This window comes from Cetorhinus maximus, chromosome 16 (genome assembly GCF_964194155.1).
Source record: "Cetorhinus maximus chromosome 16, sCetMax3.hap1.1, whole genome shotgun sequence".
NCBI classification, from domain to species: Eukaryota; Metazoa; Chordata; class Chondrichthyes; order Lamniformes; family Cetorhinidae; genus Cetorhinus; species Cetorhinus maximus.
Window position 1 is genome coordinate 67,488,862 of NC_135894.1, and position 13,398 is coordinate 67,502,259.

Here is a 13,398-nt window from a genome sequence, read left to right on the forward strand (position 1 = left end):
CTGCCCAAGGGCAGGATCTTGGCTCACTGTCCGCCGATGCTTCAACCTGAGCTATTTTCTAGGCAGTTTCTGTCAGTGGTTGTTTGCCATTGCCTTCAACTTTCAGTGGCAGGGTGGGAGTCAGGTGACAAGTTTACTGCAGCCAGAACATGAATCAAAACTGCACTGTTGACGTTGATCTGAACCATACGTTAGCTATTTAGCCAATTGAGCTAACCAGCCCCACTGCAAGATGTACAGGATCCTAATTTGATAAATTCTGCACTTAAAATGTTCCCAATGGGTGGTGCACTTCAGAAATTTGCACGTTTCCAGTCTTGCACATTGGAAACATAGAAGACCATTTAACGTCCGAGAAACAGGCAATGTATAGCTGAATTTCTGCGCCATGGTTTTGGATAATCATCCAAATGATCTTGGGGGGAAAAAAAACCATCCAAAACCTAGGTTTTGAAAAAAGGTAAAGACCTTGAAGTAAATTTCTTTCAAAGGCATCCAGTGACACAAAAGGCAAATTGAACACGTAAATTTAATCACGTTATTATAAAATATGAAATTCTTTATTTTTTTAAAATCCTGTTTAAAACTTATTTTCTATATTAGAAATTTTAGTTGGAGAATGAAATGGCAGACATTTAATGCAATCTAATTAGTTCATCAACATGCATGTGGACAAAATGTTTATATACATTTTCTCAATTAAAGTGGTGATCTTTGAAGGCTCTTTTCATTGTGTATGCTATGTAGTTAGTTTCTATTTTAAATGTTTGCATAAATATTGACTGCAAATTGTTACAGAAAGTATTGCTTGTGGGCAGGAAGTGCATGGTATATTTTTAGTAGCATACAGATACGTAACCCACCCTATTATTTGAGTCTTGAAGATGCTATGATTGACTTCATTTTTACAGGCTGTTTGTATTCCTGGACTTAAAAATTCCTGGTGATTTCTTTCCCTGTCCAAACTGCCTCATATACTTTAGAGTGGTGTATATTTTAGCCTTTTGATGCAAAAAATGCTTCATCTTGTTTATATAACAACAGGGTCCTATTATGGAGTCACAACATATTGGTGTAAATTCAAAAAAGTGAAGTATTCATGCTTCCACGTTATCCTATAATATGTTGGAAAATTGGAAATGCCTTACTGTGTTAGTGGTAATGGATATAAAACAAAATACATTTGAGAGATAAATATAATTTTAGCAGAAAATATTTGGCACAAAATCTCTTATACAATTCGGTGTCTATTTACCACTTGGCACAACACTATTGCTTGAAGAATAGTACCCAATTACTGGGAATACAGAATAATAATGCAGTTCAGTTTATCATTTACCCAATAGAAACTATTATTAGTAGCAGCTGTATATAAATGTTATTATCCCATTTTGACCAAATTTTCATCTCAATTCCATATAAATCATTATAAAGCAAGCAAATATGCTTCACAAGCATTATTAATCAAAATTTTATACTAAGCTACAAAAAGAGGTATCAGAACATAGGGCCAAAAACTTGGTTAAAGAGGTAAGTTTTAAGGAGTGTTTTCAAAAGGGTGAGAGAAGTCGGGAGGCAAAGAACTTTGGGGAAGAAATTTCAAAGCTTAGAGCCTTGGCAGCTGAAAGCACAATTAAAGTCAGGGATGTACAAGATGCCAGAATTGGAGGAACACGGAGATCTTAAAGCCTTGTAGAACAGGAGGTGATTACAGAGATAGGGAGGAGTGTGGCCATGAAAGGATTCGGAAACAAAGATGAGAATTTTAAAATTGAGTCTTTGCCAGGCAACAATGTAGATTAGTGAACACTGGAGTGATGGGTGAATAGGACTTGGTGAGAGATGATACATGGGCAGCAGAGCTTTTGTGAGCACAAATTTAAATAGGGTGGAAGATAGGAGGCCTGCCAGGAGAACTTTGGAGTAATCAAGTTTAGATGTTTCAAAGGCATGGATAAGAGTTTCAGCAGCAGATGATCTGAGGCAGGGTAGATACGGGCAATATTAGAGAGGTGGAACTAGGCCGTTTTGGTGTTAGAACAGATGTGTGATAGAAAGCTTATTGCAGGGTCAAACACAACACCAAGGTTGTGAACAATCTGGTTCTGCCAGGGAGAGGGATGAAATTAGTGGCCAGGGAACAGAGTTTGTGGTGGGGACTGAAAACAACGGCTTCAGTCTCCTCAATAGTTAGAGGAAGTTTCTGTTGATCCAGTACAGGGATGTCAAACTAGCAACTAGACAAATCAGGGACAATGGAGGAGGTCAGGTGACGTGAAGTAGAGCTGAGTGTCGTCAACATGCATGTGCAATCTGACATGTTTTCGGATGATGTTGCTGAGGGGCAGTACGTAAGTGAGAAGTAAAAGGGGGCCAAGGAATAGATCCACAGGGAACTCCAGAGGTAATAATTTGAGAGTGGGAAGAGAAGCCTTTGCAGGTGATTCTCTGATTACAATTGAAAAAATAAGAATGAAACCGGGTTGGGTGGGGGACAATCCCTCCGGCTAATGACAGAAGAGAGGTGTTGTAGGAGAATGGTGTGACCAGCTGTGTTGAAGACTGCAGACAGATTGAGAAGGATGAGGAGAAAATGGTTCATCATGGTCACAGTCACATGGAATGCTATTTTTGACTTTGATAAGGACAATTTCAGTACTGTGACAATTTCAGTACTGATTGTAAGGAATCAGATATGGAATTACAAGAAAGGTGGGATTGGATTTGGGATGCAACAAAATATTCAAGGACTTTAGAAAGAAAAGTGATTTTGGAGATGGGGGCGGTAGTCTGCAAGGACAGTGGTTTTTGAAGACTGCAGATTTAAAGGGGAGGGAAACAGTACCTTGGTTGAGGCAAACATTAGCAACACCAGCTTACAAGGATAACAGGAAGGGAAGTTCGGTGGTCAGCATTTTATTGGGAATAGAGTCAGCGCAGCAGAAAGTGGGTCTCATAGACAAGGTGAACTTGGAGAGAGCATTTGGGAGATCAGAAAGAATCAAGAGAAAGATGCAAAATGAGGGTTAGGACAATGTCCCAGCTTATACCAGGAGACAAAATGCTTTCAAAACTCTCAAACAACTAAATTGTTGCTTGACATTAAAATAATTTTCACAGGTAATCTAAACTAGGTTATTCTTCAGTTTCTCACTTTATTCTACATTTAGCCATTTGGTTGCACAGAACTTGAGTATTGCTGAAAAAAAGAGAATTTTTTGTCGAACCTTTTCGTCTTGCTACCTACCTCCAGGCCACATGCAAGACCATTGGCTTCCCAACCCTCGATGCTGCATTTTGTTACTCCAAGTTTTCATGCAGCTCATTAAAAAAACTGTAGCTGGGAACGACTATAATTGCCCCACCTGCAGCACTGAAACAACATGGAACACTGCCTATTTAAATGTATTCGGTTGACTGTGAACTCTACCATTTGTTACACTTATTTCAGATCACGTCAATGGAGTCTGCACAAGCCCTATTTCCCAACCATGCAATACCGGGAAGCGCCTCTCCATTGCTGATACTTCAAAGCTGAACCGCCGCGGACCAGGCCGACCGCCTTTTCGAAAAGCACAATCAGCTGCCTGCATGGAAGTCTCATTGCCTGTCACCCACACAGAAGGTGTGTGTGAGTGTATGTGTGTGTGTGTATATATATTATATATATGTGCATGTGTCTTTAAGTGTTCTCAGTTGACTGCAGTGACCTCAGATCCGGGAACAGCAAATACGTTGCTATCAAATAGGAACGAGCAGCTGGAAACAATATGACTGCTAACACTGATGATATAGTTACTAGTTTAGCCATCTAGTGACAGCACAGATGCTCTGGCCATCAGGTACTGCATGCCCCAAAGAGTGATTCCACTTGTTCTTGTGCACTTATGTAGAATTGGAGGTTATACCACCAGTGAAAATTCTTTCTTTTCTTAAAATAACTTTAAAATCTAAGCCTATAGACTAACATCAGAGTGGTTTAAGTCAAAATCTTTTCTGCTGTCACTGAAATAGATACCTCAAATGGAGTACTGCCAAGAAAACTCAGCTCTACTTACAAAATCATACTTTTCAGAACTTTGCTCTTCAACATGACCCTCTACCATGCTTTTCTTGTGAGTTTTTTAGGTTGGACAAATATGTTTTATTATCATAATTTTTCATCTTGGGGAAAGAGTCATTACTGCTGAGAAAATCGGATTTAATCTTAGTTATGTTTATCAATTTATATTTTAAAATATAAATTGCAAGCATCATTTAGAATATTTCAATGAAAGAAACTACCATATTGTTTCTGAGGGCAGAATTATCCCAGATTTGCACTAAGTGCAGTAGTGAGTGGGAAGAAGAACATTTTACATGCCGGCCACAATGGCAGCTTTTCAAACTGTATCATCCCAATCCCACCTCAGTAATCATGCATTCCCGGGAAACACCCTGTTTCCATGGCGGGCGAGCCCTCATTCACTGCCACGCTATCACTTTGTCACTTCATCACGCCAGGCACCATATTTAGAGTGCAGTCATGCACACACCTCTCAATGCTTCCAGCCCAGGACTGCTGCAAAGAAGACATGGCCCAGATAGGCAAAAAGACTGTGATGCATTCCTCGAGCGCCTTTTGGACGCTGTCGATGCCTGCCATGATGTCCTTTGCTCCCACTCTGGTCGCAGGAGGGGCAGCAACATCACCAATCCAGCATGGGAGGCGGTGGTCAGTGCCAACACCCTGTGAAAGAGTACAGCCACCTATTGCCGAAAGAGGATGAATGATCCCCTCCATACCGCCAAGGTAGGTCACTCTTCTCATCACTCTCAACTCACACACTCACAAACCCATCACACATCCACAGGGATCTCACTCACTGCCAGTTCAAGGGACATCACCATTCACTCTCTCACACGCACCTTCATTGTCCTCATCTTGCCCATGGGACCACACATGTCACTGCGCTCACCCACACCCTCCACCATCGCAGAGACACACGCCTCGGTGGGATCTAGTTCTGGAGTAGATTCAGGATCACAATCTGGTGAGTACATTACAGTCTGATCCACAGCAGGTGGTGGCAGGGACTCCCCAGGTTTCCGGCACTCGGAGGACTGCTGGAGGCCAGAAATCTGCTGAGTCCGAGTCAGATGATGAGCCTCTGGATTCGGTCATACCTTAGTTGCTGGAGCTGAAAAAGCAAGCTCAGGAACATCAGAAATGGATGTCTGCTGCACCCCTCAGATTGCAAAGTACAATGGAGCAGTCTGTCCACCTTCATGCTGAGGTGATAACACCAGCATGCCAATGCGCCGGAGTCAACACAGGTAGGATGGCGGCTGCCATGGAGATCTTAGTCCGGAACATCGGTCCTGCACGAGCTGAACTCCATCACTAACGCCATAGTTGGCCTCCAGCAGTGTCAACGCAAGAGGGATGCGGAGCAGCTCAATCTCACTCCAGCTTTCTTTTCTCCTCAAGAAGACAACCAGGGGCCTTCAGGCACCCATAGGGAGGAAGATCAGCAGGTGCACACCTTGGGGCCATCTACCCAGTGACCCCGGGGGTGTCTGGCCCATCCAAATCCCCTTATCATGTGACCTAAGCAGCTCCAGCTCCGCAGGCCGAGGAGGAAGCCACTGCCGCACAGCATGACCCCGAAAGCAGGCCAGGGCCCTCCAGAAGACGCCTGTCAAGATCAGCACAGACAGGGTGTAGCAGTCAGCAGGCTGCCTCCACCTCCACTGTAGATGTCAGGGGAGCACCAAGACATAGTGGCAGGGTTAAGAAGATGTTGTTGCACAGCCTGGGCATGGGTGTTAATCACGTGCATATAATGTTCACTATTATGAATAAACTCCCAAGAATGTCTCCCTGCCTATGGCTCCTTGTTTTGACGAGCAGTGTTTGCGTCACTCAGAAGTGAAACCTTGGTTCCTGCACAAGATAAAGGCAGGTGTTTCAGTCCAGGGCCTCATCCCTGTGCTTCGTGCAGCATTCAGACAAAAATGATGGTCTGGCTTCACACTCATTGGATACATTACTGATGCCTACACCACAAGGGAGCATGTCGTTGCTGCCAGGTGGGCAGGCATCACAGAGCTCTGTCATTCTCCTTGTGTGCTCTCAGCAACGTTGAGGTAGGGCTGGCCCCCCATCTTGGCAGCATCTGTGACCGGTGATGCTGTCCCCCTGAAGGAATGAGGTGCTGAAGGCTGACAAAGTATCAGATGCATTTAAAGTTTCATGGTTGCGCCTCTATGACCTTGATCACAGAGCGCAAGCGAGCTGCCCTCAGCCAGACATGAGTCAGACATTCACAGAGGCTATGTGAAGTTCTATGGAGTGGCCTCACTGCATGTCATTATCATCTTCCTGGAATTGAGCGACTGTTAGGGCCTCTGCTGCGTCTCCATGATGGGAGCCTTACCACAAAGAGTATGTGCGCTGCCATCAGCCAGACTGGAGTCAAACGTTTGCAGATGCAATGTGAGGGTCTATGATATCTCCTCACTGCATGTCGTCATTATCCTCCATAAATCTAGCAGCTGTGAGGGCCTCCAGAGCCCACCTGCCTCTCCTGGCCAGTGCGAGGGCCTCATCGTCATCGTCGTTGCCTTCTTGGACCTCCTCACCCTCATCCCCATTGATGTCGTCCTCATTGGAGGAGTTGTGCAACTCCTCAATCTCCTCCTCAGCCAGCCCCTCTCCCCATTACAGCGCCAGGTTTTAAAAGACACAGCAGGCGACAACGATGCGTGACACCCTCTGTGGACTGTATTGCAGGGCTCCACTAGACTGGTCCAGGCACGCAACCTCATTTTCAGCATCCCAATGGTTTGCTCCACCAAGATGCGAGTTGCAGCATGAGTCTTGTTGCACATTCTTTCTGCTGCACCCTGATGCCGCCGCACGGGTGTCATCAGTCACATCCTCTGGAGGTAGCCCTTGGTCCCCAAAGAGCCATCCCTGCAGCCTCTGTGGACCCTAGAAGATGTCAGGGATCTGAGACCGAACGAGAATGTAAGAGTCTTGGATGCTCCCTGGGAACTGAACACAGACCTGCAGGATACGTTTGTGGTGGTCACACACCAGCTGAACGTTCAGCGAGTGGAAGCCCTTGCAGTTGACATAGTTAACTGCTTTTTGCCACAGAGATCTGAACGCCATGTGAGTGTAGTCGATGGCATCCTGCACCTGTGGAAAACCTGAGATATGGGCAAATCCCTGCGCTCTTGCATCCTGGCTTTCCTGGTCCCAGGTGTGTGCCTTCGCGAATATGGCGTCTGTCACCTCATGGATACATGTGTGCATGGAGGCTTGCAATATCCCACAGAGGTCACCTGTGAAGCCTTGAAAGGAGCCACTGGTGTAAAAATTGAGCACCACAGTCATTTTCATGGCCAGTGGCAGTGGATGCCCTCCATGTCCCCATGGAGCATATCCTGCAGCAGGTGGCAGATGTGACCGACCAGTTCCTTGGACATGCACAGCCTTCGGCGACACTGGTTCTCAGACATCTGCAGGAATGAAAGGCAGCATCTGTAGGCCCTGGGTCTAGCTAGACGCCAACCAGTGACAGCTCGCTGTGGCTCTTCGGTGGCGTGTGCAGGAGCGCCAGCTGCTCCTTATTCCTGAGGGTGCTGCCCCTCCCTCTGCCCAGCCCGGCAGCTGCATCGCTCACTTCTCTTTCATCTCTGTTCTCTGTAAGCCACAAGGCATACAGCTAGGTCACCAGGCTCAATGCTTCTGATGTATTCCTCCTGCAGAATGAAAGAGAGAGACATGTGGGTTAGCTTGGGTGTTCCAAGAACCTCTCTCTTGGTTAAGTCTGAAGGCCCTTTAATGCATCCCAGAGGGTGATAGCCACCACTTGGTTGACCAGATTTAGTATGCTGCATGGCTCCCCGAGACCCCACCCACCTCCGCCCCACTCCACCTGACTGATTGGCAGCAACTTCATCCACTGGACTACATGCTGTGCTCTCAGCTCAGGCACAGGCATTCTCCTAACCTGCATTGCAAGGCTGCACTGTTAGCTTGAACTATGGGGGAGACTGGTCCAAACCTGAATGATGACATTGCAAGGGGCTGTGAGCACCTCCACCAGTGACTGCTCCATGGCCAGTTTTCACATGGAGATTGTACAACTTGCTCAGTTGTCCAATTGTTCTGCAATCCCCTAAAACGCTCATTAGTTTGCAGTCTGTGCCCGAGGGGTGAAAAGCTGTGGAGCACTTGGTGGCACTTTCATGCCTCTACATTGCTTGAGTGGGCAAATAAGCTTGAGGCCCGACTCCAAGCATGTCAGTGTGGTTGCATCTGAAATGTCTCAGCTGCGGAGGAATGGTCACTTTATACAAGGTTTCCCTAATGTGTTGCCGCTTTCATCCCCTACCTTGCATGTGTTTGTGCACTACCATCAACCACAGTACAGCCCTTGTGTCCCACCAAGTCGCCTCCACCGCAATGCATCCCTTGCCCCTCCCCAAGTCACCTCAACCACAGTGCAGCTCTTGCCCCCCCCCCACAACTCGCATTGACCACAGGGCAGTCCCTTGCTTCCACCCTCCTCCCCCCCAACCCTTCCCCCCGCCTCAACTGCAGGGCAGCCCTTGCTCCAGCACCACACTGTCAGCCACCCGGGAAAAAGCAACTTTACTGTGACCTTGGCTGAATGTGCAGCGCCTCAACCTTGAAGTCCAACAGGCGACCCTCTCGAGAGCTGCACTCGCCTCCGAGTCCCCCTCAAAGTGCAGCTCACCAGGTGCAGGCCTTATATATGCTATTGTGAAACATGCCGATGTGCTCGGATGATCCAGCATGTGGGGATGATTCTGGTGAGCTGGGCTTATAATGCTATGCAAATGTATTATAATGAAGTTCCCGAAGGCGGGAAATGCAGCCCGCCATTGACAGGCAGAGCAGGCGATTGCCAACTGGTTTCCCGGCATCGTGAAACCAATTTTTGGCCTTCTCACTATATTGTCCGCTTAGGCTACCAAACACACCCTCCACCAACAGGCACTGAAAATTCTGCCCTTAGTTGCATAGATAATACCCTGGTATGATTGATTCTACAATTAAACAACCAGTGGGACTGATAGCTTAGCTCTTAATAGTGAAGTCATTATTACGTTACAACCAACAATTCAATTCGATTCAATTTCACTTTATTGTCTGTACAGAAATTCATTTTTGGTACATTGCTCATTCAATCAAAAATTACATATAAATTAAGAAAAACAATAAAAGAAAGAAAATTACCCTATCACAGAGGTCTAACTTTAATTAAAATATATTTAAACTATTCCGGTGAGTCCTATAATGAGTGCATATCCTCATCCATTCAACCAACTCCTGTTAAAAGTTCACGTAGAGAAGGGCACAAACAGGTCCAAGAGCCGATTTGTTCTCCATCTGGGGGATTGTAGCCTTTTCCCTAAATGTACCCAACAGTCATACTGAGATAAGGAATGATTCTCATTGTTCCTGACACTCAAAAGACCATGGCCAGAATTTTGTATCCCCCAGGAGGTGGGATGGCAGGTGGGAGGGGGGTGGTGTTGGGGATGGAAAATTGGGCAACATGCCAGAAGCACTGTTCCCAATTGATGGCCACTTAAAGACCCTCCTACCACTGCCACTGGGATTTTGCCCGTGGCTAGGGAGGCCGGTGCCAAGTGCCCAGCCCACCAGGTGAACTGGTGGACAGGCATGCGGGGGGTGGTGCCTCCTTTTAAGGTCTCCTTTACCCATCGGAAGCCCCCCTAAAGTATTCCCCTCACCCCCGCCCACCCATGTTCTACCCATCTTTCCATCCCTCTTAATGGAGCCTGCCAACCTGGCCCCAGCAAGACCCAGGACATACCTTCATCCAGGTTCCATCACAGCTTGGTACTACCTGCAATCTCAGTAGTGGTGATGCTGAGACCAGAGAGCTGCCAGCCTGTTGATTGGTCAGCAGCTGTTGGAGGCAGGACTTCCTCCCTCATGGCAGCATAGGGCCCATCTCAAGCCATTTAATGGCTCCGGGGCAAGCCTATCAAGCGTAGATGGGCTTGTCCCTGACTTTTATGCTGGGGTTGGGACCCTGCTCCCCAGCGTAAAATTTAGCTCCATGAGTTGTGTTATGCAGGTGTTATATCACCCTAAGGCCTGAATGATATTTAATTTATATAATAATTGACTGATATTTGCCAAAATTCCAATATCATTATTATAAATGAAGAAAATTGAAGTAACTGGTGAACTTAATTCATTTATGTGCAATGCCCTGAAGGAATATCATACTTTTGTGTGAAAATTCTATTAATAGTCTAACAGTAATGCATTCATATGTTGAACTTTGTTTAAATATTTTTGTGTTTGGATAGTTATCATTGAGGTTTAAGTGATATTTCTCCACTTTGAAATTTGACCTTCGAGGAGAATGATGGTAAAATATTGTCAAGTATTGCAGCTCATGGTGGTCAAAAGAAACTCTGAAAAATTAAAATACTCATGTTAAGGCACTTCTAAAAACCATAAATATTGCAGAAATCAACATTTTTCAAATTAATTCTGTATCTGACTTACACAGTTTAAAAATAAGGAATCTTCCATTTAAGATGGAGATGAGAATGAACTTCTTCTCTCTGAGGGTCGTTAGTCTGTGGAATTTCTTTTCACATAGAGCAGTGGAGGCTGGGTCATTGAATATATTGATGGCTGAGTTAGACAGATTTTGATTTGACAAGGGAGTCAAGGGTTATGGGTAGGCAGGAAGGAAAGTGGAGCTAAGGTGACAATCAGATCAGCCATGATCCTGTTGAACGGTGGAGATGCTCGAGGGGTAAAATGACCTACTGTTCCTATTTCTTATATTCTTATTTTTTGTAATTGGTAGTTCTCAATGGAACTGAGTCAGCATGTCGTACAAATAGAAATGCCCTTTTGGTTAAAATTAAAAGTTGACTATGTCTATAGGGATGGATGTGTGAAAGAAGCAGCTTGTAGTTCTTTTCATATTCATAACCTGTCTGTGAATTACATTTGAAGTGTATGCATTGTGCAGATAAATTGTATGTCAGGGGTCTATGTTGATGAAACCATTAATATGTTACTAAACAGGTGAATTATCTAAATGCTGATAGGTAAATAATAAATGCCACTACAGCATTTATTTTTGTTTTTTTTAATACTTTTTCATGAAAAAGGCAAATTCTGAAAAAAGTATCAATATACTTCTGACAAAATGTAATCTCTGCTTAATCTTTCTCTCATCCATGCCTGGCTGATGTAAAACAGTACTAACTTCTCAAAGGCTGATTATTCTTAATAATTGAATCAGTTGTATTTTTACCTAGGAAGTTTTACTGGTGGCATAGCCTATTTATTATTCCACACCTTTATCCTTTTTTTATTGCACAATTGCTGTTTTCCACTCAGAAAGCGTGAATGTTACTGCTAGTCTTTTGAGATGCACTATTATTTGTATACTGAAAGTAGCTTTTATACTGATCACATTTTCATACAGGAACTCAAGAGAGTTTTTTAGGTTCTTTATTCTACTAGCCGATGGAGGTTTTCTGTTTCGTACATTATTTGTTTCCCATCTTGTTCTATAAGCAATGGTGTCATTATTTCCATAGCTGAGAGGCTCTCCTGTCAAATTTAGTCAAGTATGAGTTCCAAAAGATATTTTACTAAAATGAGTTGTCAAGGTTTACACCATGTTTGCTTGAAAGAAAATATTGTATTTCATGTTATTGAATGTAAGTACAATACAAACCTACCTTATAATGTAATATTGCTACTTAAGTTTGATAGTGAGCAAGAGATTTAAACTCTACAATTTAAAATAGAACATAACCTCTGCTTAATTGATTACATCCTAATTTATTACAGGTGTTGGTTGAGAACACAACCCAAAGATCCTTCTTGTAGTTGAGGAACTCTGTGTTCTTTAATGGTCAATTTTGCCAAAACGCTGGACTGAGTAATACATGCAGTCACGGTGGGCCGGACTCACACTCAAAAGTGGGCAGCTTTCCAACTTCCTCCCCTCCCCCGCTGTCAAAGTACACCATATAAAACAGCAATTATACAAACTTGGGCCACGGGCCGGGTTTCCAGCCCGTGAGGCCCAAAGTGAGTGTGCAGTCCGCCCAATTGGCACTGGAGGGAAGGATGCCCAGCATCCGAAATGTTGGCCACGGCCTGGAAGGAAGTCACAGCCACTCATTTAAAGGGCCAACTTGCATGGGGCAGTGTCAGGTGTCCCAGCAAATATGTGCCTTCTACATAGATCTGGAGATTTTTTATCGAGGATATAGTATCAGGCTTCATTTGAGGTCAGTGTAAGTGTTTTTAATATTTCTCTGAAATGTCCGTAGTCTAAGTTGTTTCTTGCCACTGACCACAGGTGACATTCAATGTGAATATGAACATATTTTCAAGATTTTAACAGGAGTTATCTGGTTGGAGCATGTTTTCCTCCATAGATGGCTCCAAGGAAGCAAGGGGAGAGGCAGGGAATAAGGGCAAAAGCAGCCCTGAGGTTTGATGTAGAATCTCTCCTTGCCTTCCTCCAGGCTGTGTCCACCAGGCGTGAACAACTAATGCCAGCTGATGGGAAGAGGAGAGCTCCATCATTCAGACTTGCAACCTTGGTGGAGTTTGCAGCGGAGGTCAGCAGCATAGGGCTAGTGCCTCGCACTTGGGCACAATGCCAGAAGGGGTTCTATTATGTGTATTCCTGTGCCAGGAAGCTGCAGGGTAGTCTCAATAATGCTGGAGACTTGTGCGGTGTTCTGAGGACCAGGCAGCATTATACTACAAAGACACTGGTCTTAGCGCCAATGCCTCTGTGGACTTATCATTTTGGTTCAGTGGGGGGAGGAGCCTGTATACACGAGGAAGGTGCAAAGCATCTTGGCTGCCTTGCATTGTGCTGATCATGCATTTCTCTGGAGGTGGGATGACATCAATTAACCTAACTGTGTTAGTCTTTGAAATGTTATACCCACTTCCAGAAGAAGTGTGCCCACAATGCCAGGGAGAGAGGCAGAACTGGAGGTGCTGTCCCAGAGCTGGCCATCCTGATGCCACACAAGGAGGTTCTCCTGCTCTCCTCAGCTGATTCTTCAAGGTCAATTGACAAAGGCAAGATTAGAGGAAGGCGTGGATCTGTTGAGATAACAAGAGGCTGAAGCAAGGCACAGGGGGAGAGTGCAAGCGGGAGGGGGACTGATGCTTGATATGATTCAACGAATGTAAAAATTGTCATCTCAGTGCTAAAAGCCAGGGAAGCTTCCTGGTGGAAGGCTTGTGGTGTTGCTGCAAGTGTGCTATAATGATTGCCTTGTGTCATATCTCATATTTTGCACATGACTGTAATGGTGCTGAGCATTGTGACCTTGCTACAG

General features: G+C 44.9%; 1 protein-coding gene across 1 annotated transcript in view; it reads left to right on the top strand.

Moving 5' to 3' along the window:
• Positions 1-13,398, top strand: part of stxbp5l (syntaxin binding protein 5L) — a 578,167-nt gene that overhangs the window by 513,466 nt on the left and 51,303 nt on the right. The window contains exon 23 of the mRNA XM_078559960.1: positions 3,452-3,625. Within this exon, the coding sequence (XP_078416086.1) occupies positions 3,452-3,625 (174 nt within the window). The remainder of the gene's footprint in view (positions 1-3,451; positions 3,626-13,398) is intronic.